The sequence below is a fragment of the Numenius arquata genome, chromosome 2, assembly GCF_964106895.1.
Source record: "Numenius arquata chromosome 2, bNumArq3.hap1.1, whole genome shotgun sequence".
NCBI classification, from domain to species: domain Eukaryota; kingdom Metazoa; phylum Chordata; class Aves; order Charadriiformes; family Scolopacidae; genus Numenius; species Numenius arquata.
In genome coordinates, this window is record NC_133577.1 from 33815118 (window position 1) to 33840330 (window position 25213).

At 38.5% G+C, this 25213-nt stretch overlaps 1 protein-coding gene across 3 annotated transcripts in view; it reads left to right on the top strand.

Annotated features, from left to right (window-relative positions):
• ZFAND3 (zinc finger AN1-type containing 3) overlaps nt 1-25213 on the top strand; it is a 149507-nt gene that overhangs the window by 117245 nt on the left and 7049 nt on the right. For all 3 annotated transcript variants that reach the window (XM_074165103.1, XM_074165111.1, XM_074165115.1), the window contains one exon: nt 7044-7214. In XM_074165103.1, coding sequence (XP_074021204.1) covers nt 7044-7214 — 171 coding nt within the window. The remainder of the gene's footprint in view (nt 1-7043; nt 7215-25213) is intronic.

Consider the following 25213-nt stretch of genomic DNA (forward strand, 5'->3'; position numbering starts at 1 on the left):
TTAATAGCCTCGTTAAGTTACATTGCAGTAGAGGAGACTTCCTTTTTGATGCATGATACTATGGGTTTAGAGGAAAACAAATAACGTGAGAGGTAGGAAGGAATTAGTTTGGGTTTTTTACATATTTTTTTTTATTTTTTTTATTTTCCCATCCATGAATCTCAGAATTGCAGAATAGTTGAGGGTGGAAGGTGCCCTGGAGACTGTCTGCTCCAACCTCCTTGCTTAGAGCAGGCTGGGTCACCTAGAGCAGGCTGGGGACCGTGTCTGGTCAGGTTTTGAGAACCTCTGAGGATGCAGCCTCCACAACCCCCCTGGGCAACCTGTGCCAGTGTCAGGTTTCCCCTACAGTAAGAAAGTGTTTTCTTATGTGTAAGTGCCATGTTAACAAAATTATATGGTTATGTATACGAAGAGAGGCTGAGGGAGCTGGGGTTGTTCAGTCTGGGGAAGAGGAGACTGAGGGGAGACCTTATTGCTCTCTACAAGTACCTGAAAGGAGGCTGTAGAGAGGCGGGGGTCGGTCTCTTCTCCCAAGTTACAGATGATAGGACAAGAGGCAATGGCCTCAAGTTGCGCCAGGGGAAGTTCAGGTTAGATATTAGGAAATATTTCTTTACTGAAAGGGTTGTCAGGCATTGGAATGGGCTGCCCAGGGAGGTGGTTGAGGCACCATCCCTGGAGGTATTCAAGAGAGGAGTTGACATAGTGCTTGGGAATATGGATTAGTGTTGGGTGGTGTGGTGGTGTGTGTGTGGGTTGCGTGTGTGGTGTTTTTTTTTTTTTTTTTTTTTTCATTGGTTGGACTAGATGATCTTAAAAGGTCCCTTCCAACCTCTGTGATTCTGTGATTCTGTATGGTTATGCTCCTACATTATTCTGTTTTCCTGAAACCATATGCCAGCAGTAATAAATGCATTAATACTCATTCACACACACATAAAAATTAAAACTCTCTGTTTAATTTTTTTTGAAGTTTGGTGATAAGAAACACAAATTAGGTTGATGCACGTCAACCACCAGGGGCGGGGGGGGGCGGGGGGAGGGCAGATGCCTGGTTTCCTAAGGAAATAAGGCCCTCGTAGTTTGTCCTGCAGTAACTTCTGAATCTCTTGGATTATTTTTAATCAGATTTCACAAAGTTATCAAGATCTTAAACACACTAATCTCACATGCAGGTTTTATGAAAACAGGCAGCTTAGTATTTGGAGGGGGTACAAGCGTGACATGAAACAAATCAGCGTCCCTGTTTGAAGTGACCCGTAGCTGTGGCTGTCAGCCCCTCGGGTGACTGGTGACTGGGGGACCCGCCTGGCCTGAGTTTCAGGTTGTCTGGATTTGGGCCAGCTGGAGCCCCCAGGTTGCGTTGGCTGCGTTGGCGCAGCCACAGCCCCGTGCTGTGAGGCAGCATGTTTGCTGAAGCGCAGCACTGGACTTGTGCGCTGTAAAACCTGCTGTCAGTAGCCATAGACACAAGTTCGGCGGTGCTCTGAAGTGAGCATCTTTATGTTGTACAAATGCCACTTCTCACTACGGTAGCAAAGTGCTTACCACTGCACAAGTTTGATTGTCTTCTTCTTTCCTCACAACACATGCAGCATGTGCCAGCTGTCACTTTTGAGAAATTAAGTCATGCTTACGCTCAAAGCAACATACATGCTAAATTTCATTTTTTCACTGTTTTTTAATGTTCATTTAAAAACAAGAAACCAACAACACCATAAGTCACTGTCTGTAATGGGAGCCTTTTTCTTAATCTCGTTTGCAAAGGGGGCAGGTGAACTTTGCTGGCAGAGTTTGAAGCCCATCAATAATGTTTCACGATTGGAGTGTCTTGCAGCAACTCTCCATTACGTATGTAAAACAGGCTAAAAGTTGTTGGGGATTTTTGGTTGTTGTTTGGCTGGTTGTTTTTACTCATTAGGGTGGGGAAAAAACTACTGTTGAATGGTTTTGATAATTGATGAGAAATAATAACCCCTGTAATGCAATTTCTGGGGCTTATTTTTAGTCTCCAAAGTGATTTCAGAGGGAGCTTCCTGAGGCAAAGCGGCTGACGAGACTTGAGTTCTATAGGGACTATTCCTATGCAGTCTCCCTACTCCACATGTATAGGTTAAATGAGTTTTAAGAATTGCTTTTAAGCTCTGTGGAGGGGAAAAAAAAAAAATCAGTGAAATGGTGATGCTAAGTGCACTGCGATACTAGAAAAGAGATTGTGTGGTTAAATGTTACCAAAGAGTTTATGTAAGAATTTTTGAGACACCTGTCTGTAGTGTTTTAAGTAAAATTGAGGTGAATTCACAAAAGAAATTTGTGCTCCCAAAGAGGTGCTCGCTTAAGTTTCTGATGGAGCTTTGAGCTGCAATCTTGATTGCGTGAGGGGATGAGATGTTGATCTCAATGTAAGTATCAGAATTGCAAAATAACTGTTTCCACAGCGTTGTAGAGCAACAGACAGGGACTGAGGTGGTCATGGTTGTCTAACTTGGCTCATAAAATGTTAATCTCAAATTTCTGTCTCTTCATTAATAGTCAACAAGCAAATGGGTTTTGGAACAACTGTGTTAATTTAGGTTCATTTGAAGTAGAGGAGATGATTTTAAATTATGATTCTGGTAAATGTGATGGGAAAGATTTGTAAAGAGGCAGTTTCCTCTAGATTAAATTTCTAATGCACAGTCAACGTGCCAGGGAATTAAGTAATCCTTCATCTAAAAATGGAATAATGGAGGAAAAAGAAAAACGAAACAAAACACAAAAACCAACCTAGAAACTAGCAACAAGATATTGCTCAAAATTTAGTTAATCCCTGTTATGTAGTTATTTTCTGTGATCGTGCAAGTTTCTTCGTGGACAGAGGTTTTAACAGCTCAAGCTCCTTTTAAAATAGTTTCAGAGGAGATGGCAGTAATGTTTGAGGGTTCATTAATTATTGCTCTTAGTGGTGTTTGCCCAGGCAGCTGAGATGTCACTCTGTCAGTGGGATGGGTTCTTTATGAAAAGAAAAAAAACCTGAGTGCCTCAAACACTGTCATCAAATCACAGATTAAAAAGGTTCTTCTCATTCATGAAGCAAGTGGCAGCAGAAGAGGGCTCCTCTTTCTCTTACTACTCTCCCATCTCTTCCTTTCTCCTTCCTTCCCTGTTAACATTTTCTCAGCCCACGTCGCTGCTGGGCTTAGAGCTTCCCACCCCCTCCCCAAAATGCCATGAGGGAGCCATCACGGTTGTTGTGAAGCCATGTGCGTGCATCCTGCAAACCCCTCCGTGGCAGGAGAGTAAGAGCGTGGGATTCGGCTCTGACAGTCGTTACACCATTTATTTGGAAAATTTTGAGGGGAGGACATGAGTAATGAAGATAAGAACAGTGACAGTAAGGAACAAATGTGAGTTTCTGTCCAAGACATAACAGGATTTTTAAGAACACTTCTCTGCTGGTTGTTTCCAGTCAAGCCTCCGGTTTCAGTCTTGCTCAGCTGAATTTCTTCATTCTCTTATTTCAAGTGGGAGATTAATAGAGTCACCACAATTAGAAGAATCCCTGTCATCAGATATAGATTAGAAGAATCCTTATTCCTTAACTCTGAATTAAAATTGCAATGGGAGAGTGTCAATGGCAGGTACACTGCTGAGCAATTTCTTGGTGAAATTTTGGGGATGCCTCATTGCTATTGTTGTTGTTTTTCAGTTTTACAGAAAAGTTTTATGATCTTGACATCTGCAGATAAAAGAAAAGTGTGTTCTTTTCTCTCTTTTTTTTTTTTTTCTATCTTAGACTCAGCATTTGTTGGTTTAGATGTAATGCTAAAATGCAAGTTGAGTGTGGAAAATGTTTCTGAAAAGCAAAGCAAGAAGTAATTCTTGTGGCACAAATCATCCTTCTAAGGAAAGCCAGTCACTGGCTCAAAGAATCCTACTCTCTGTAGCCATTTTTGACTGTTTAATAGTTCACACTGAGAATTTACTCTTGACTCTAGTTGCAGCACTTCACCCTGTTCATAGGGTGGTTTTTTTCTGCAATCCAGGTAGTAAAGCTGTGCATGACGGTTTCCTTTTGCTATCAGATCTCTGAAGTTTAATGTTGCAGGATTGCAGGTTCCGGAAGATTCATTTTGCGTCCTGCATTGCTTGTGTCAGTGTTGTGGAGGGCAACGTGATCTGGAAGAAATGCATGCAGGACTGATCTGAAAGCTCTGATTTGTTATCTGTGCTTTCTCCTTGCTCTGTGTACTTGCCCATAAGAAGACGTAAACGTGCTGTTGGTCTGGTTTGTAAGGAGCACTGGCTTGTGCTGTGCATTGAAGGCGCTGTGCGGTCAGTGGTCAGATACCTGGTACCGGCCCTGAGAGTCAGGCTGAGTTTACCTCAATGCTAACACTTTTTAATTTATGGCAGAAAGATACACATTTTAAAAAATGAGATACCTAAATTTTCATTTTTGTCATATTAACCATCTTATGTTAATACTCAATTAGTCATCACCAATTAACAGGAAATGTATAATTAAATATTTTAATTATAGGACTACTAGCCTGACTCGGGGTAGCTATTTTTCTCATTAAGGCACATGGCTTCATTAACTGATTAGACACTGGTTGACTCATACACATGAATCCCTTATTTGGACTTTATAATAAGCAGACCGCTATTGTTTCCATCGGCTTAATTCAGAATGCCAAATTCACTTCTGAGAAATATCAGAATGACTTATGTTTCCAGAAGCAAAGATGTGTGGGAGGTAGCTATTTCAAAATAGCAGTGTGTCTGTTTCTCCGAGTAATGAATCAACAAATCGTGTATTTCCCCATTTTTGGCAACAAGGTGGGCTGGGACAGATTGCTACTGAAGCCCGAGTCAGCCTGTTCGCAGGGCACGAGCCCTGTGTCAAAGGGTGCACCCTACACCTTGAAGGCCAACCTGCTCTTCGGGACACCCCGAAAGCAAGTGTCCCTGCGATGTGACTGTTGCCTCGGAGTGTGAGTCGGCATCTTTGCAGTCTGTTCTGTCTGATCTTTCTCTTGGATCATCTTCTGCAGAGATTTAATTGAAGACGGGACTAGTTGTTCCGTAACTGTAGTACTTCATTATGCACTATTTTCTTTCCTTTGCCAAGGCTCCTGCACAGCCAGGCATGCAGAGGTGGAGTGTGTTACCCACTGAATGTTAGTTTAGGCCTAATAGATGCATTTTATAAGGTGTAAGTTGTAATCTACAACATTGATCAAAAATAAGGCACACATCAGATAAAATTATTGCAGCTTAATAAAAACATCACCTGTGCACTGGGCAGAAGGCAGCTCACTTTTCTATGAAATGTGAGATGAGGGGACTTTGTACTTGTTGAAAACACAAGCACATTTTCAGCATACCTTAAAAGCAATATGACAGAAATAAAGTAAACCCAAGTGAGGTAAGTTGTATATTCATAGTAGCTGTAATATTGGAGTTCAACAACTGGAAAAACACTGTGAGACGAGGTCTGAAACACAGGTAAGAAAAGTGGGTTAGTTTATCCTGCATGTGAGGAACCAGGGAAAGTTAATAGAGAGAACCCCAGAGGAAGAGGCGAGCAGGTATTCCTAGTCTGACTTCATCAGCTATTTGTTCAAGGAAAGTCCTGATGTTGATAAGCAGTGGATCAGATAAAATCATTGAAATAACAAGGATGGGGACAATGTTTTAGCCATGGCAGTTATCTTTTCCTGGCTAATCCAGGACAGCTAACACAAAGTATACATGTTTTCCATACACACAGGACATCACACAATGGAAACTTAAAATAAAGGTAAAAACATGTTCAGTAGGCTATCGTCCTGCCAAAAAAATATAGTTAATTTGTTATTTGTTGGATTAATGTCCTTTCAAAATAGATTTAACTGAACTAAAGCTTTTTTTCCTTGATCTCTGTCTTGCGCTAGAATGCTGGCTGCAGTAATGGCTTTCAGCAGTTAATCTCCTTGCAAGACTACCACAAACAATTTAATTTTTAGTACAGTTTGTACTAAATTTATTTGCGGCTTCTATTAAAAAGAAACACAGAACTGATTCTGCTATGCACAGGTTTGGAAAGGGAATATGTCTTTTCTAGCCTGATCTGTCTCAGATTGCAGAGCGGCAGATCTACCAAAACCCACTGTCTCTGATGTGCCAAAAAATAAGGTTTGGGCATCCCACGTTCCAGTCAGTAACGTGCATTTCATGTGCTACAGTAGAGCCCTGGTCAGCATACTCTCCATTCTAAAAGAAAAGGGAGGAAAAAAAAAATACAAAAAACCCCCACCAAAAATCAGCTACACTACCTGAAGTAACACTGTCCTGAACTTAAACTTCTTAAGGTTTTCCACAGACTATTTTCTTATAAGCTGAAATGTATAAAGTTATTAATGCAAATAGTATTCTATTTCTTTAAAAATGGCTGAGTACTTTGGACTTATCATATACATGTATAGATTGAGCTTATTTTGCTTGGGTTTGCATTGTTTGTGTATACTAATTTACATTTAAATTGTTATCCATGTGGAAAGAGAGGGAAGCACAGTATGGTGCTTTCACGTGCCGCCTTCAGTCATGAGAGATACAGTTTACATGCTGTGCCTTAAAAATCTCCCTCCTGCCCAGGGAGGAAATAGGTCGAACCCAAGTTCAGTTATTTTTCATCAGCAGCTTCCCTCAGTTTGCGCAGGGAGAAGGAAGAATGTTCAGAGGAGAAACTAAATGAGATGGCAGATGAAGCCTGCAATTGTGTGTACTCTACATGTATTTCTATATGACCCAGCCATGGCTGGAAGGAAGCTAATCAGTTCATTTTCTATTCAGCACTGCCAGCAGGAGGGGTTCTTGTAGGGAACAAAGATAATTTGTCCTTTACTTGATGCTCATTTTGGTTGTTAAGAAAATGTGTATATGCAATAGGATGGGAAGTATCACGCTGCTTGGTGGTGACCCCAGCTGAAAGCAATATACCTTCAATCTGCCCGAAGGGATGCCTCAGCAAGGAAGTTCTAATATTTTTCCTAAAATATTTGTTGTGAACACAACAGATTCACAGTCGGAGAGTGAGGCTTCCCCTGTGAAACGGCCACGGCTACTGGATGACAGTAATGACAGGCCTGAAGAAACCAGTCGATCCAAACAGAAGAGTAGACGCCGATGCTTCCAGTGCCAAACAAAACTGGAGCTAGTACAGCAGGAACTGGGATCATGTCGCTGTGGTGAGTACTGCTTGTCAGTAGCGTCCGGCTTTCTAACGCAGCCATGCTCAGATCCGTACCAGGCGTGGAAATACAGAGAACACTTGCGTGTTTTTTTTTTTTAATCTTTCAAAGATACTTTAAACAGAAGCTATTGCTTCCACTGGTAGCAAAAAGTTATAATTAGTTCCTTTCTAATTTCCCCTTTAAAACTTTGGCCTTGATGTACTGCCTCGTCTCAGGAGATCTCAGATGTTAATGAATTTAGCTTCAGAAGTCCCTGCAAGGCAGGAGAGCATCATACCCACTTGACAAGAGAAGAAACACAAAGCACATCAGTAAATATGCAAAGATGACAAGGTTTTTACAGAGCTTAAAGGAACATAGATGAGCATCTACATTCTGCATTTTAAAATTACATTGTTATTAGCTAAAACCAAAAAAACCCTCAAACTGAAAATGTTTTCATTCTAAGAGTTAGCTGTTGGGGGGGAAGACTTGTTGTTTACCATACACATAAAATCATCCAACCTGGCTTTTCCAAATCTGATGACAGTGTTCAGCTAATTGAATTGAGGATGATAATCTCATGCAGACAGCTAATTGGGGTTTCATATTACGTGCAAATAATCTTTCTGAAACAATAATTAATGTGACTAGATTCCACAGGAGATGCTCTCTCCTTCATGGAACAATTGTGTTCATAATTGGTTTAAATGTGCTCATCAGACCCAGTGATAATGCACACGGTTTTACCTGCTAATTATTTTTTCATATAATCGTGTATTGAAAGCTTACACTTGCACTCTCTGACCATGCTTGTATTGGTACATTTGGAGAAGTTTGTTTAGTTACTTTACTGTGTCTCAGCAGGGGGATAATTTTCAAAGGATTGGGAAATAGATGATAGGTGCAATTCACATTGCACCTGTGAAATGTAGAACATTGTATTAAAATACTTTCTGATGAGCAGTGGGGAGAGAAAGGATTGGCTGAGCTAGTTACAAAGACCAAGTTAATGAATTCTGTATTGAATACCTAATACCAAGTGAAGAGAAGCAATAGAAAGCTACAAAGATTCCACATTATCCTTTGTTCTTTTCTTCAGCATCTGTGTCTTCAGCCTTTAGAGATTGCTGTTGTGTTGTGTTCTTTTGGACATGGGACAGGCTTTGTTTCAGATATTGGAACTTTGCCACAGAACTAACATGTATTATCTGTGAAACCACCAGACAAGAAATCAAAAGCTATAACGTGGAAATTCTTGTTATGGAAATCATGTGTCCGGATACTTTGAAGTATCCAGTAAGATTTTTATCAATCTGAAGAAATTTGGCACTATTAATGACACGGTTTGGTATAGCTCTTTCTGCTCAGCACAGTAGAGGGAGGAGTTTCTGCTTTTGGTCTGCTGCTGCCAGATATCAAATGACTGAGGCTGTTCGTAGGTACCTGAGTAAAATAGAAGAAGCATCCCTAATACTGACAGCAAGAGAGTTTTACAAGTTTGGGGAGAATTGGAGAAAAGATGACTTAGTGATTCTGCAAAGTTGGAGCTATGTAAGAGAAATGAAGTTGAAAGCAACTTTTAAAAAGTCCTTCCACTGATTAATAATGTTTTTAAAATTTAAAAATAAGACCTGTCTTTTCTCATAAACTGGATTACAAATACATTAGTTGGTTCCTCTCAAGTTTTCTTGAAGTAGTTCCATAATTCAACATTGTTGAAATATGAATGTTTTAGGATTTTTTTCTTTGTTTCCACTGGATATATATAGCTTTATGGAAATACGTCATTTAAAGTTCATAAAGTGTGTTAATAAAACATGAATGTGGAACAAAAAATTCTGAGTTCCTCAGCAATAAGTGAGAAAATGGGAAATTTGCATTCCTGCATTACATATGACATCCTGTATAGCTTAAAGAATGTCTAATAAACACTTATATTCCACCCATTTAATGAGAGAAGTGGGAGGCAGGAGTCTATTTCCATGTTTACAACAGGGCTGAAAAGACTGGAGATCTTTGGTTTATTTGTGCAGCTTTAATGTTTCATTAAGGCTGTGTTCAGTACATGAGTTATATATAATTAGATGCTCTCATGTGATGTGAATGTAGGCATACCCTGCACCACTTTTAATAGTAAGCAAACAAACCCTACCACTGAGCAACACAGGTCGTCCCAGCTTCATGTCACCCAAACTGCTTTAGCAATATTCATCAGCATGTAGGTTTTGCCATTTGTAAAGAAGCTGCCTTAAAAACTAACTTTTCACTAAAATCGTGTTGCTTTAGGCCATGAATGACAAGCCAGATCAAAAACCTTGAGGAGGGGGTGATGGGAAAAGGGGACAGAATAAGGACTTCTCCGTATGTGATCAGGTTATCCTTTTTGTCGTAATGCGAGGCACAGGTAGTGATGTACGTTTCACGGGAAGTGTTAGAAATATAATCAGCTGGTGTAAAATAAGCATGTATGTTCTTCAGTAGTGGTGGTCAAGGTAGAACATTGTTTGATCTGGACTTTGGACCACTACTATTAAATTCTTGGCACCTTAATCCTTAACTGAAGCAATGAAAGAAAACATGGGAAAAACCTTAACTTTAAATATTAAAAAAAATCTGATAGAATCAATAAAAAGGCAGACACGATCTTTAGAAGGACAAATGTGTGTGTTTGCTTGGATGTAAGGAAAAAAATATTAACCACATAAATATTATGTTGTTCCAAAGCTGTGTCTGAAACGTGGTTGTTAAAATCCAAATTAACTCTTTAAGGCTCCACAGAACAGCAATTTTATTGTTTGCTGTTACACACCTTCTTGTCCTAATGTTAAAAGTACTGGAAATTATCTCCTTTTTTGCGGATGTGTCCTGGTGACTCTTCCAGTGAGATTTTTAGTGAGACATAGTGGAAATGAAAATCTATACATACTGGACAATGTTTTAATATGGACATACCTACAGATATTAATCCAGCCTAACTGGGACTTGTCCAACAGAGCACAGACTTTCTAAAAGGGCAGAGAGCGTGGGTGGCTGCTTTACACCTAAGGCTTTACACCACATTTGAAGATCTTTGGGTGACTGCTGTACTGGCCCTACTGTCTCCTCTAAGAGCTGCTCAGAGAGAGGTGACGCTGCTGAGCTTGTTCCCTTGACACTGCATGGGGTTTTAGGCAGATTTGACAGCGCTGCAGGGCTTTGCCGTGAAGAAAAACAATTCATTACTGAGAAGGGAGTTCCAGTGAGGGTTCTTCAAATTCAAACACAGCATTTTTCAGCTGTAGACAGATTTTTATTTTTTTTTTTTAATTTTCCTACACGCATACTCTCAAGATCTTTTTTCATTCTGCTTCCACTCTGTACAAGTTATTAACTGCTGACAAGAAATTCACATCTCTTAAATAATGCTTAAGAGCCAATTGCTATATAAATTGAATGTGTTATGAATTGTGATGGGTCTTTTTGTAGTGTTCTGTGCCTGGAGCAGGAAGAACAGAGGATGTCATTTTCATTAATTTCTAATGAGGTGCCAATTAAAGGCAAGGAAGGAACTCAGAAGGGAAGAGTCACAGAGCTCCCCTGAATCCTGTACCCTGGGGCTGTCAAACGAGCGTGCTGCCAAGCCTCCTCTGAAAGTTCCAGTAAATTACAAACTCATCCAGAGCACACACAGACAAATTCAGCTTCCCTTTGATCTTCAAAAGAGCAATTTGTAAGACGAGTTCTGAGCCTTTTCACACGGCAAACTGGGAGAAGTGATAGGAATTGTTAATTGCTGATGCACTGTGCAACCTTCAGTGAGAAAGAGAAATTTTAACATGCATTCTCATTTTGTGCCTCTCTGACTGGATAACCTTTAAATCAACACTACTAGAACAAAACCAGCTTCCTGTGAAACGTTTCTAGGTGACGGTTACACCAGATGTGTTTTCCAGGCAGCGATGTTCTCTAGCTTTGGGTGGGCCTTTCAAGAGCTTAGTGTCTTATGATGGATAACGATTGTATTGAAATACTGTCTTTATTTAGTACTAGACTTAGTAGGCAGTCACATCCTCAAGGAATTACAGGAATCACATCCTTCAAATTCCATTCTATTACAGCATTTCTGTTGGAAGTGTAAGCAATCCAAAATCAATTGCCTGTGATCCTTGATCTGAAAATTGTCAGTTGTCAGTTCAGGTGGTTACCACAAACTTGCTTTAAAACTAGGGGCAGTGAATTTGTGAGTGAAAGTAGCTATATAACACAGAGGTCTGGAAATGTATTTTACAAAAATGCAGGTTAATCATTTGCAAATTACACTATAAATTTATGGGCCTTGTCTTAATTACTTGACTAGATGTATATTGCTAGTAAATAAAGTTGTGTAGGTTTTTAAAAGATACAGAGCTGTAAACTTCTAAGCCGTAGAAATTATTTGCACAGAAAGCAAAGGCTTAGTATTTTACAGCAAAAAGTAGTTCTGGTATCACTTGCTGTGTAAAGCCAACACGCAGAAGTATGCAGTGGTCTTTAATATTGTTGGAATTTTAATATTGCATAAGACGTAAGAGGATATTCTAGATGATCAGTAAAGGAATTTCACATCTGTCATCTTAGATCCAATCCTAGTTAGCAATTACAGAAAAATTAGTACAGTGTGCCAGCTCTTCAGCAGCTTTTGTGTAGAACAGTTTCCTATTTGTAGGCCACATCCTAATGGACATGTCTGCAGCTCAGGTTCCACCTATCCAGAGCTCTTGGCAGTCAGTGGGATGGCCAAGATAACAGGCCCTAGAAAGTAAACCTGTCTTTAGCTTCCAGTAGCAGTGTCTTAGAGAGGTGTTGCCAATTTTTTTTGTGTGCTTCTCAGATAGGAATCTCAACTTAATTTTGAGTTCTTTGGCCAGAGTAGATGCTTAATAGGATGGGAAGATGCTGAAACCTTCCAGTTCGATCAAACTGTATTAAAAAAACACTGGTCAGTTGTGGTGCAATCTGATCAAACAGTTGTTAGCCGTATTTCTTGCCTCTGTGGACAGGAAAGATTTTCTTGAAGTTTTACTGGGCTAGGTTGTGTTGTAACAAGTTACCGTTTCCCAGAAGGTGGACAAACTTGAAGGTTATATATTCAGTGCTGCTCTTCATGTAGACTTTGCAGTAACTACTAACTGCTGAAGCACGAGTGAAGGCAAAATGTGTTGTTTTGCAGCTCTTATTGGTGAGATGTTGGCAAGTATTGATGTTTGTCTGTTCCTTGATCTGAAGCGATGCACATTCACAAGTAGCCTCTGCAGCGGTAAGGCTTTGTGTGAGGAAACGAGAGTCAGACTTGGCCGGTTGGCCAGGGTGCTGCCTCGCTGTGCTGCATCTGTGGAATGAGGGCACAGCACCTTGTTAGAACACTCCACAGACTGGGCCCTTATGAGCACGTAACTTTCCTTCCTAATTAGTTAGGAACCTTATGATAAGATATAACATTATCCGCACAGATCACTGTCCACTGCTTATTGTGATTGAGACCTAACTACTAAAGCGTGTCTCTAGAAAGAAGACACAGATTTTAGTCTTTGCAGTATACAGTGTGCTGGGTGTCTCCGAGATGGTGCTGAATGTGATTTTAATGCAAACTGGATAAATGCTGTGTTAAATTTTTATTAGATATTGGTGAAATGCCTCATCAAGATGTGATCAAAGTTGGTAAGATTGTCTTGGTAAAATGGTTTCTAGTTCTAACAAGTTTAAGAGCAAGCTGCTTGCTACATCTTAGCAACACAGAAAATCAACATGTCTGAATAGTTGATAATGCACTTTGTCCCCAGCTACTCTGTGTCTTGTTTCTCGTAAGGTTAATGCATAAAAACATTTAAGATCCTGAATTATTTGCTTAGGTTAGAGGAGGGGACAGGAAGAACGGAAAATAAAGAGGCCATAGTAGTACAAGATGTACATGTTGCTTAGTACAGTCGGCTCAGATGACAAATAGATCCATACAGGAAAACAAAAGAAAGATAAAGGAGAAGCTGAACTGTGAAAAAGTATAAAATAGGGAGGTAAAGTGACAAATTAAGCATTTGAGTAATCTTGAGATTACTTGCCCAGCGGGGGAAAAAAACATGTAAATGGATGTTTAACGACATTGAAAACAAACAGAATAAATAGGGGCAATGGGACAGGCAATTATAAATGTCTGTTAAGTAGATGAAAGGAATCATTGACAGAAACAGAGGTACTTTGGTTGATTATTAAAATAAGAGAAAAAACTTACTTGAGACTGCTCATCAAAAAAATGTATGTCCAAAAATGCATGTAAAGTCTTCATATTAATTTCTATACAAGTATCAGCACACCACATTCCTTTTATGTGAGCAGTGATCATGAGGGAAGTTACTCATGGGAACAAAATTACAAATTTGAGAAGTAATTTGAAAAAAGTAGCTCAAAGGAAAGCTGAAAAGGAAATAAACCCAGGGGGAACACATTTATCTTGCACTAGAACAACGTTAAAAACAAACTTTTATTTGTTTTGCATTATATCTCTTACAAGATATCATACATCCTAAACCATCTCCTGACTTTAGTGTGGTGCGTTCTGAAGATAATTTTGTGCTTTCCAAATTATAAATATATGTGTGTGTATGTATGTATAAAAAATATTAACAATGGAAAGGACTTTAAAACATTGATGAATAAATGCAGATTAAAGGAGATCCAACTGTGATGAGAAAGCATTATAAACAAGTTGTAAAAATCTGTGATCTTGGCAGGGGCAGGTACAAAATTTTTTTTAAATGCTTGGCAAACATACCTTCTAAGCCATTTCAAAAACTTGTCTCATACTCTGTGTGTGTGTATATATATATATATGTATACACACAAACACGTAACTATAGTTAATAAGTATAAAAAAGAGAGGTCTGGTATGTTACTATGCTTGTTTTTCCACATCACTATTTTTAATTTAGTTCTGTATAATTTTGTAATAACCTGGCAGAATTCTTTTCCTGGCATTATTTAAAAGTGTCTGTTGCTTTAATTCTGCTTTGGCCTTCTGCTAAGCAGAGGGGTAAGAGGAGGAAAAGAGCAGACTAACATCAAGCATTGGGTGTTTCTGTTAACCATCAGAAACAAAATGTGTCCAGACAGAAGAGACCGTACCTTTTTGATAGATACTTGATTCTATGATCAAGTCTCACTGTGATTCGGTAATAAAACAGGTGGAAGAGAAGCAGCTGCAGATTCTTAACTTTTATATAACAGAGCTGCTCATTCATAAACACAGGAGATGAGGCACTTGTTTGGATTGTGCCAGAATAAATTTGGAATGATTTGATTTACGGAGTTAATTTAGAAATTATGTTCAAAAGGACAGGAAGAAAGAAACAAACTTGAAGAGATAAGCAAAAAAACAAAAAGCTCTGACAACTTTTTCATCTTTGTACAAAAGTAGTCCAACATGTATTAAAACTAATGTTTCTCTTGAAACTCAGTAAAATACTAAGTCATGGTTCCATTTCCATGGAACCTTTTTCTGTGGAGAAGAATTTGTAATGGCAGTGGTAAATTCACTTTCTAGATGGATGAGGTTTATCTGGTACCAAGCAAAATGGCTTCAGGACACGATTATGTGTTGGTATAACAGATGTACTTCCATTGATTAAAATTAAATATGCACACTGCTGCTGGAGATTGAGCCAACCAGTTCAATAAGAAGGAATTAAAGGAAAAATAAATCTTATTAGTAACTGGTTACATACTATAATTCTGGCAAGTCTTCCTGCCAGGCCTTGAGATGTACCATATTCAGATGTCTTCTGTTGACTGTTCTCCTTTAGATAGTTGCTTCCAGAACAGTACTTCTGCCTCAGCCATTCCCGTAATGCCTAGCATATTAGTTTACGTTGCTGTGAGTATTTAAAGAAAAAGAAGAAAAAAGAAAAAAAAGAAAAAGTATTGAAGTTTTTGAATTCAACCTCAAATACTAGAAATTGACCAGTTACAAGCTTTATCATGGGTTCCAAGGATAGGACCCAGAAAAACGCTTTAGAAAAGCTGTCCGCAGCTTTAAAAGTGTAAACGGTCTTCATGGTCTGCTTGTAGTTAGGATCATGAAATATGGTTTGAAAAGGCTCTAGTATATTCCCCCAGTCTATTCAACTGATGTGGGTTTCTTACAGCATGTGCTGATTTTGATTTCTTCCGCCACGCTACCTAAGGTACTGCAACAGGCGACTCTCTTGATAGCAGTGTATACTGAGCCTGTTAGTTACCTTCCTCCAGTCCCAATCAATACACGTAACTGAAATCGGTCAGTTGGTCTCTTAAGTCCTCGAGTTGGCCTTAGATAAAACAAGTTAGCATGTTCCTTTTAAAAACAAAACAAAAAGAGGTTTTATTTTGACACTACTGATGTGGTAAGTCTTGCAGTATATAGCCTTCATGTGGTTTTTGCATGGAAACTACAGTATGAGGAAAAAATAAGCATAAGCATTTTGTTGGTGTGTCACATTAGATCTCTTCTTTTATACATACCTGTACTGTGGTTACAGAAGAGAGAAGCATATGCATAAAGTAAAAGATTATGGAATTTTTAATTGTCTTGTATGCACGAGAGGCACATGGCCTAGTGAACTTGAACATAAAAATCTAGCTGAGTAATTCCATCTCTTTCGGTACCTTCAGGGAAGTAATTTGTTCGGTCTTTGAGTCATTTTTTTCTTATCAGAAAAATGAAGATAATAGCCACCTACCTGCGAGATATTAAAGGAAACATTTTTGAAGGTTAAAGTTCTCTACCCTTTCTAATCAAAATTCATTCTTTACAGTGTTCTTATTTATCCAGAGTCTCACAGGGACATGTTACAGCTTCACTAGGACTGTGCACTTAAAAATCTTCTGCTGGTTGGCAGGAGGTGCTACAGTCATTCTCAAAGGGAAGATACTGCCTAGAAAGCGTCCCCCTCAAAATTAATCAAACACATTTGTCCATAAGTTAACAAACTGCTACACACATAAGTACTGATCTTAGTAATGGGCTTGGTATTTGAAGTAAACACAGAAAGCCCAAAAATAAGCTATAATCATCTGACAAATCCTGAAGGAACGTTACTGGCTAGTTCAACTGAACATGAAGTAAGGCTTAGGTAGGGAGGAATGATGCCCAGTGAATTTTGTTGGTGAAAGTCTAAATCCTTCATAGGAAGAAGTGGGGAAAAGGATATTAAAAGGAATTGGCAAAATTTGTCTTGAGAAGTTAGGATTCTTTTCAGGAACTACAGGGTTTTTTTTCCGCTACAAAGTAAGTAAGTGAAATATTACCTAAACGAAAATTGCCACCTATGGTCTTAAATTCCGTATCTAAGGTATAAGAAAGTGTTAAAGCCAGGTACTGGGACTCGAGGCTACCTGGTTCTCCGCTAGAGTTCTCCACTAGATTGCTGTCGTTCTTCTAAGGAAATGGCATAAAGATCAGTGTGCATCAGTTTCCACAAAAGTTGAGAGAGTAGTATTAGTATTAGTCTGTGTCAGGGGCTTTTGATACTAAGCATTTCTGGCCTTGGAGGAAAGTTTCAAGAACTGAAAACTCTTTATGGATATTCTAATCACAACGGTATAGTATTTTCTTCAGTAGGTTTTTTAAAGTAATATATTTATTTAACTGTATCTTTATATGTACTGAAATGAAAACGTTTACCTAAAGGAGTGTTCATGGCCGTTAAATGTTCCTGAGTTGCTGAAAGTTGCTCAAATCTGTGCATAGTGGTCTACAGGGGGTCCTGCCGTATTCTGAACAGGCAGGAGCAGGGAATGTTGTATAAGTCTTGGCATACAAAAAAAAAAGGGGAAGTGTGGAAGCATACATCGCTGTAAGGGTTTGTTTTCCTTTATGGTGTATATATAGAGCTTCTGAATGGGGATCTATTTCCCTTTGGTTAGAAGAAGAATTACTCTTAACATAGCGAGAGGCTACAGGAAAAGAAGACTTGCGTGGTGCACAATGTGTAATCTAAGAGACCCTGGACACAAGGTGTAAGTAGGGGATAAAGACATAAAATAAATTTCATTTAGGTTTAAAAGAAATAGAGCTGCTTCTCTCCAGTGATTTGGCCAGCAAGCTTAGCTGTTGTCAGGCTGTGGATCAATATGGTGCAACCTCTAGAAAGCTATTTAAACCCAAGGCATAAATAATATAATTCAGGAAATATACTGAAAGTCAAACCTGGGATAATATTCAGCATGCGTTGATTTGAAGTCAAAATATGTGCAGGATCCAGAAGAGTTAGAATTAATATAACACATAGAGTATGTTAGTATAGACCCTTTCATTATTCATTCCAGTTCCTTATTAGTAGCCTTATTGTTCCTGCGTTTTCATTGGGCTAAACAAAATGAAACACATACATTATTGAATCACTCGCTATTGCTTGCTATTTTAATTAAATTACTGCATACGCTTTGGCTTTTAATTAAATCCTCAGCTTCTGGGAGAAGTGTATTAACTCACGTGGGCTTGGTGTAGAGAGAATTCTAGAAGTATTAATACTCATCTGGCTCTTTTGAAAATGTTAAACACTGCGCAGGGCCGTGCATTGATGCTCGGGTCACTCTGTCATCTACCTGCCTGTTCACAGGAGACTTTTTTTTTTTTTTTTTTAAGATTTCGCACTACTCTCAAATGTAAACGTTCTGGGTAGGAATCAAATACTTCCTTATATGCTGCTATACCCTACGGGAAATCTTATTTCATAAGAAGTACTACCATTTACTGGTGTTACCTATTATTATGGCTTACCTCTACTTTATTAGGAGTCTCTTCTTAGACAGTAGGATACCTTTTTGGTATAATTCTGCTTTTATACTGCATATCCTGACTTTGTATTCACTCTCCCACATCCTACAGGATATAACTTTGTGAAACATGGAATGATATGGGAGATGCAGTGCTGTTTCAGCATGTTCTCAGCCCTGCAAACGTGGCAGTGAATGTTCCTTTTACAAGTGTAGCAGTGATATTAATTCCTCCTGAATATATCATTGCAAGATCATGTGATTATTCGAAAAAGCAAACTCTTCACCTACCTGAAGTCTAAACTTTTTAATTTTGATCCTAGCTCTTCTTCTTCCTCAAGTTAGTCATACACTGGTGTTCACTGTCTGGTCTCACTGGTGATGCTGCAAGTTGTTGGGAGCAAAATGGTTCCTTTGAAAATTCTCTTGTTAAATTAAACTTTAACCGTTTTGCCTTGGTGCTTCAGCAATTGCACAAGTCTTTTGGAGAAAAATGTTTCTATTAGTTATATTGAGAAATTATGTGACAAATTAAAATGCTCATTTCTGTGAAGTTGCATCTATCACCATAGATGAAGTGGGATCATAGCCCAGTTCTTTAGATGTTTCACAAGATTGGTAACCCACCATTTGTGCTAGCTGGTAAGTCAGCTTGTAGTGTCAGATCTACTGCTTGTGCCTGGCTGCTGTGGATTGCAACTTAGACAAAAAATTGAGGTCAGTGTGTAAGGTTGGAAGGGGATCCTGCAGATGAAATGTGTGGATCAGTGACTTCTAAGGTATAAAGCAGTTTAGAAATGAGTATTGCGTGCTGTATCCATGGGAGTAATCGTATACCTCAGTTGTTCTGTCAGACTGTCTCCAATAGATGTTGGCCTTAACTCATGAATCCATGGTGGGGTGAAGAAGTTGTGATGCAAAAGTAGTTACTCTTTTGTGCATACGTTCTGTAGATGAAGAAAAATATTTGGACCAAACCAAAAGATTTAACCACCGTTTTTTTTGTGATACATGGCAGAACTGAGATACGATCCTGACTTTAGTAAGACCTGACTGGCAGTTTACTATTACAAAGCAGGTATGCTCTATTTATCACTTTGATTCATTGAGGATTCTTTGAAATTCAAAAATAATTTCCTGAAAACCCCTGTTCTGTTCCTGAAGATGCTCCCTACTTCTGTGGAGTTGGTATCCACTAGAGCAAAAGCAGGACTTGAATCTAGGAGAGTGCCATATCTTAATTTTTCCCACTCCAAATACACTGACTTCAAAGAACCAGGAGGAAACAGTTTCTTCTGAGTTCTTTTTAGTTCCAAGGTCAAGGAATAGAATAATCCCTTACGTAGAACCTCCTTAAAAACTGTTGATTTAAAAAAAAAAAAAAGCAGCTAAAAATCAGCATGTGCTCTGTCCTCAAGTGATATAAATTCTCTGTTCAAAATTTGTGTCGCATTTAATGTAGGAAAAAATAGTTTGACAGCTTTCTGTGCAAGTAAAGTAGTAAGATAAATAGGAAAGTGAATTTGAAATTAGTACAAATTGGGATAAAAGGTGGTTTGTTTGCAGTCTCCACAGTGCAAAACTGCATCTCCTGTGTGCTCCCTAAAGCAGCTTCCAAGGCTTACGATCTTCAAGAAAATAGAGAGAAGACGCTTTGAAACACAAGTTATACGTGACTGAACTTGGAAATACAAAGTTTTTTGCCTTGCAGTCTAAAGAATTCTTGCAGAATCTTTAACCATACCTGTCCAGTGGCTGATACAGCATTAAGACGATGTCGTCTTTCTTTTCTATAGAATTTCTTCTATTCATCTCCTAGGCAGTTTTTTTCACCAGTAGGTTTTTTTTTTTCTCTAATGCGTGCCCATACATACTGCTTTACCCTCTTTGTGGTAGACAGCAAAATAGAGCAAGAAAGGAAAAAATAATCTTTGCTCCCTTCTTTTCTCCTAAGCATAAACCCAGCAGTACAAATACAGAATGACTCTGCAGCATCTCGTAAGCATCCTCTGTCTCAGACATAAAATTTTATGTAGCATCACAGATGTCACGGAGCTGTATGCTTCTAGCATGGAACCTGAGATTATGACTGATTTAAGAGCAGATGGAAGTCCCAAGTGCACTTGCAGTCCTGGGAACAGATTGGCAGATTAAAAGAAACATTCTGAGGTCCCTTATACCACCTCTTTTCTCTTCCTCTTTTTGATTCAGTTATTGATCATTTTGGTAGCCATGAGTAAGTATAGACGATCTATATAAAGAAGAAAATATTGAACGGCAAGTTGCAGTGACCATAGCAGGTGGCCAAAAAAAACAAGTTGATAGGAGAAGTACGCTTTTTCCTACTGCATGTTTCCTGAATCTTTTGCAGCTGTACTGTTTGTGGAGAAACGGGGAACTGAAATGTCTTGAAAGGGCAATTTTTAAGATGCTGTGCATTAATATTTAGAGACTTCTAACTTCGAGCACTTAGAGGTTAACATTCCCCATCCAGTCTTCTTGGAGTGGAAATGATAGAAAGGACTGCCTCAAGATACGTTTTGTGGAGTTTTAATAAATACATCTATATTTGGTTAAAAAGCTTCACCATAATGTGGCTTAGTCCCCTTTCCCCATGGGAAGGAACGACAAGATTCCTAGCCAAGTTGTTCTGAACTACTTAGCGCTTAATCAAAATCTATGACATCTTGCAAAGCTGGGAAAGGCAAACAGGAAAATAGTTTAGCTCACTGATTTCCAAAATTTTGTTGTTTAGCTTGTTGGGATTTGGTTTGGTTTGGTTTTATTGAAAATGTCAATAAAACTGAATGTTCCTTGAGTTGTGTAATGAAAGCTGACAATGCCAGTGCAGAGCATTCCCCACAGAAGACAGAGAAGAGATAATTAAGAATATATGCAAGAATGGAGCTGTCTAGGAGAGTAATACAAGATATCAGCAGACTAGAACATTTTTTTTGCTGTGAAATAGTAGTGTGGACAAGCTGCACTGGAAATTTTGCTAGGCTGAACTATAGCACGCTTTTACTTCCTTCCATTGCTGGACGTTCTTTTCAAACAATCTCCAAAATACTGGGGGAAAGAGCTGGATTGTATTGAAATCCAGAGAGCAAGTATTTTCTGAGGTACTTGATGCACAAGTCTTTAGGATCTTGGCTTTGTATCTTGGTAGCTATTTGTTCTACTCTTAGATTCATTTCTTACCTATTCTATGTCTTGAAAAGAGAAAAAAAATTTCCCTCTCAGACTTTATAAATAGTTTTATTGTTAGCCTAATTTACAACGCATTGAATCATCTTCACAGTTGGAAGGGATGGGGCAGATGCATAAACATTGTTTTGGGGATTAGTAGACACTTTTGGGCAATGATACCCAATTATTCTGAACAGTGCTGCAGCCGCATGTATCACTGCATGAGCTAATCTTCTCTGCTGGCTACTCTGCCTGGCTTTGCTGTGTTGTATGATCTACTGTAGGTATGTTCACCTTTTAAAGATGTCTTAAAACCTGTTCTTGCACAGAAATCTGCATATAGACTCACACATACCTTGTTAGATAATGCAGCTTTGGTAGAGAATTTTTGCAGCACCGTCATCTCTTAAGGTTGTGAGGTATTTTTAAGTTCTGTTTGAACCTCTTGTTGATTAGAATTTCAAATTAGCAAGAAAGGTAAAATTTCTTGTGAAGCAGGTGAAGAAGTCAAAGCATACAGCACAGAGTTCTGCACACGAATAAGTCTGTGCCATTATTAAGACAACTTTTGAATAGGCTTTGTATAGGGGATCTATACAAACACAAGTTATTAAATAAAATTTGGAAATGGCTGCAAATTCTGGCAGTTTTTTTACTTCCGCCTTTTGACTTGGGAATAAAAATGATAAATAGCTGTACGTTAGGGCAGGTAAGACGATTTTGAAGTGTCGGAAGCTCTGATTTTATTTTGCGGCAGCATGCAGCTATTTTTTAGGTAATATACATCAAGATGTTTCAAACAGGGACACTTTTAAATGTTTTTAAGCCACTTTGTAAATGTGTAAGCTGTATGAACATTTAATAAGCCTGTTCAGTACTTCTGCCACTTCTCAAAACATGCTCACAAATGAAACAAACAAATCTGTCTTCCTTTAGCAGCTTTCAAATGTCTCATGAATGAGATCAGGACCAGAATCTTGGGGCGGAAGAAAAAGGAGCTTCCTTTCTATCACAATGCTATTCGTGTAACAGAGATCATTGTATTTGTTATATATCTTACATAACAGTGTGATACTCTCCAGCAGTAAATTAGAAAAGTCTGGGATTCCATGCTTGGCCAAGGACATCCACTAGAGTAGTCCTACCAGTGTGCTGTGCTTCTCTATTGGTAGTTTGCAACAATCCAATTATTGGGCATTTATGCCATGTTCCAGAAGGTGTGACCACTTTCTGCTAACAAAAAATTAAAAATTTAAGAAAATCAGGGACCCTCCAAAATTACAATTTGGCTTTCGTGTTTTGGATTATTATGCCATTTAGTTGAATTGATTCTGATGCTTCACATTTTGTTGGTATTTTAGCAGCTTACTCTTTTCAGAATTTGAAGACAGAAAGTTGAGAATTAAATGTAGGTTTCAGTTGAAATATTTGCTTATTGTCATTTCATACTCCCATCTAGACAGTGCTCTTGAACGTAACAGTGAGGAAAATGCAGTCATTCTTCATCATCACCCACACACAGCAAACTGTAGGTCTGTGGGATTCTCTGGTCTTGAATATGGAAGATTATTTTGTTTTCTGTCCTCTCCAATTGCCTTTACCCAGCAGATTCCTCAGGAACAATGAAAGCAACTTCACAGTTGCTCATGTGCGATCTTAGACTTCCTTTGAATGATGTTTTTTTGTATGTCCCATGCAAAAGACTCCTCTGTATGGGTACAAGTAAGGCAGAGGTAGTACACTGCCTTATGACTTTAGCTATTTATGCTCTGGTGATGAAATTTTGATGATGAAAAGTGAAATTTGTGGTGATGAAAGTGAATTTTTGATGATATATTGTGAAGTAGTTTCTGGGGTGCTTAGAGGAGCCAAGATTTTTCCAAGATACTTGCATTAGAGGCCTGAGGAGTAGGTGATTCATAGTTTACTTCTTACATCAGAAAACAACAATTGCAATGCTGTGAGATGTATTATTATGTTTACCAGACTGAAATTTTCTATGCTTTCTAGATTGGAAGTGTGGCATATTTTTGGTTGATGACTAGGGTAAACTTAACTTTAGCTGGCAGATGGATTCCCTTTTCCAAAGTTCTTTCCCCTAGCAGAAAGTTACTAATTTTGTCTTTTAGTTATAGTGTGTTAAAAGAAGCATTTCTGCCGTAAAATACTTTAGGGGAGACAACCTGTATTTGATATCTCCCATAATGAACTTAACTGTAAATACACTGCAAGTGTTCATTAATCTAACTTGCTTTATAACCGTAAAAGCGAAGTTCTTGGGAGAAAAAGAATTCACCTCTTAATCTGGATTAGTTTTAAGGATCAAAATAGAAGTACATATATTGGCCACCTGCCCCAGGGCACGTAAGTTAAGAATGGAACTGTTCTAAAAACTGATGGTCTTGACAGGCTGCCCAGAGAGGTCATGGAGTCTCCATCTCTGGAGACATTCAAAACCCGCCTGGACATGTTCCTGTGCAACCTGTTCTAGGTGGACCTGCTTTGGCAGGGGGGTTGGACTAAATGATCTCCAGAGGTCCCTTCCAACCCCATATCATTCTGTGACAGGACATTGGGTACTTGTGCACACGCAGACTATAAAATGTCCGCTCTGATTTCCAGACCAGTGAAGAAGCAAGGAGTGAATATAGCAGTAATAACTGAATATATCCACTCTGAACTAATGAAAAAGTGTTCAGGACTACTGTTACTGAACTAGCTACTGTATAACAGTATTTAAGTCTTTTAAATTTTAAATAAAACCTACAAAAATACAAGTTCCAATGTTTAAAGTGACTTAGGCGTTTGGAGCAATGGGACTAAAGATCTGAAGTCTATTTTGGAAATAAGACTTCCTAGAGGTCTCCATTGCTAATTCAACATGAATAAATCCCCTCCACAGGAACAGCCAATATATGCAGAACTATCTTTAGTAATGTTCCAAATGTGCTTGGGTATTCTTTCATTAGGTATTATCAGTTCTAATTAGCAGTACATATTTAAATAGATATGTGAATAACACATTTAGATCATTTAGTTGCTGAAATTAGAAATACTTCTCCCCTAGTCTGGGAAAATGAAAATCACTTGCCATTTTTTGTGGACGGTTATTGAAGTTAGGTTCAAGAATAAGGAAATACTTGACAAACATAAAAACTAAATAATGTTTCATCTGGAATAAAAATAGCATACAGCACAGCTTTTCCTACATGAAAACAGGTGCTCTAAAAAGAACTAAAGGGTGTTCAAAAAAGACATAAAGATATGGCAAAAGACAGAATAGATTGTATTGGGGGGTTGGCAAAGGAGAAAGGAACATCATGAAGTTATACTTGTCTACAAAAGGCAGGAGGCTTTGTAGAAGGTGAGGAGATGGGGCAATTGAAAGCTCATGTTCAAAAGCGGTAAATCATGTTGTATATATTTTCCTATTAGATTTATAGAATTGTCAAAAGGGTCTTACTGAAGTGGTGTAGAAAACTGCATACATGTTCAAGATCTCTTTACATAACATTAAATAGCATTTCTGCTTATGCTTCTTAACCATGTGGACAGTACCTGTAAAACCACCAGAATTTGAAACCATTTTTTACCTCTAGGGGACTGAAATGACTCCTGCAGGGTTTCTTCCATCTGCTTCTTGCACATTAATTGCAGATAAGATAATGAACTTGAATTTTGAGCTCATCTAGTCAGGTATTTATGTATTCATGTGCCTGCAGTGGACGTTGGTTCAGTAGTTTGAAGTCTTATTTCAAGAAATAAGGGAAGCCTTCAGCCCATGCTTTCTGTAAGAGGGAATTGAGTGAAATGCCTGTTCAGTATTGTAACTATAGTCCAAGGATGTTTACGTTTTAACAATCAGACCTTGAATTTTTGGCACATCAAGAAAGACGTTTGCTACACTTGAGTGTGGTATGACCCAGACTGAGATTGGAGGCAATGATGACAAGGGGCACAATACGTATCAATTCGTGTCTTTCCATCCATATTTCTGAATCACATAGACCAATGCAGAAAACTTGTCTTTTTTTGCTTTGTTCCTAGAACTGGGTTTC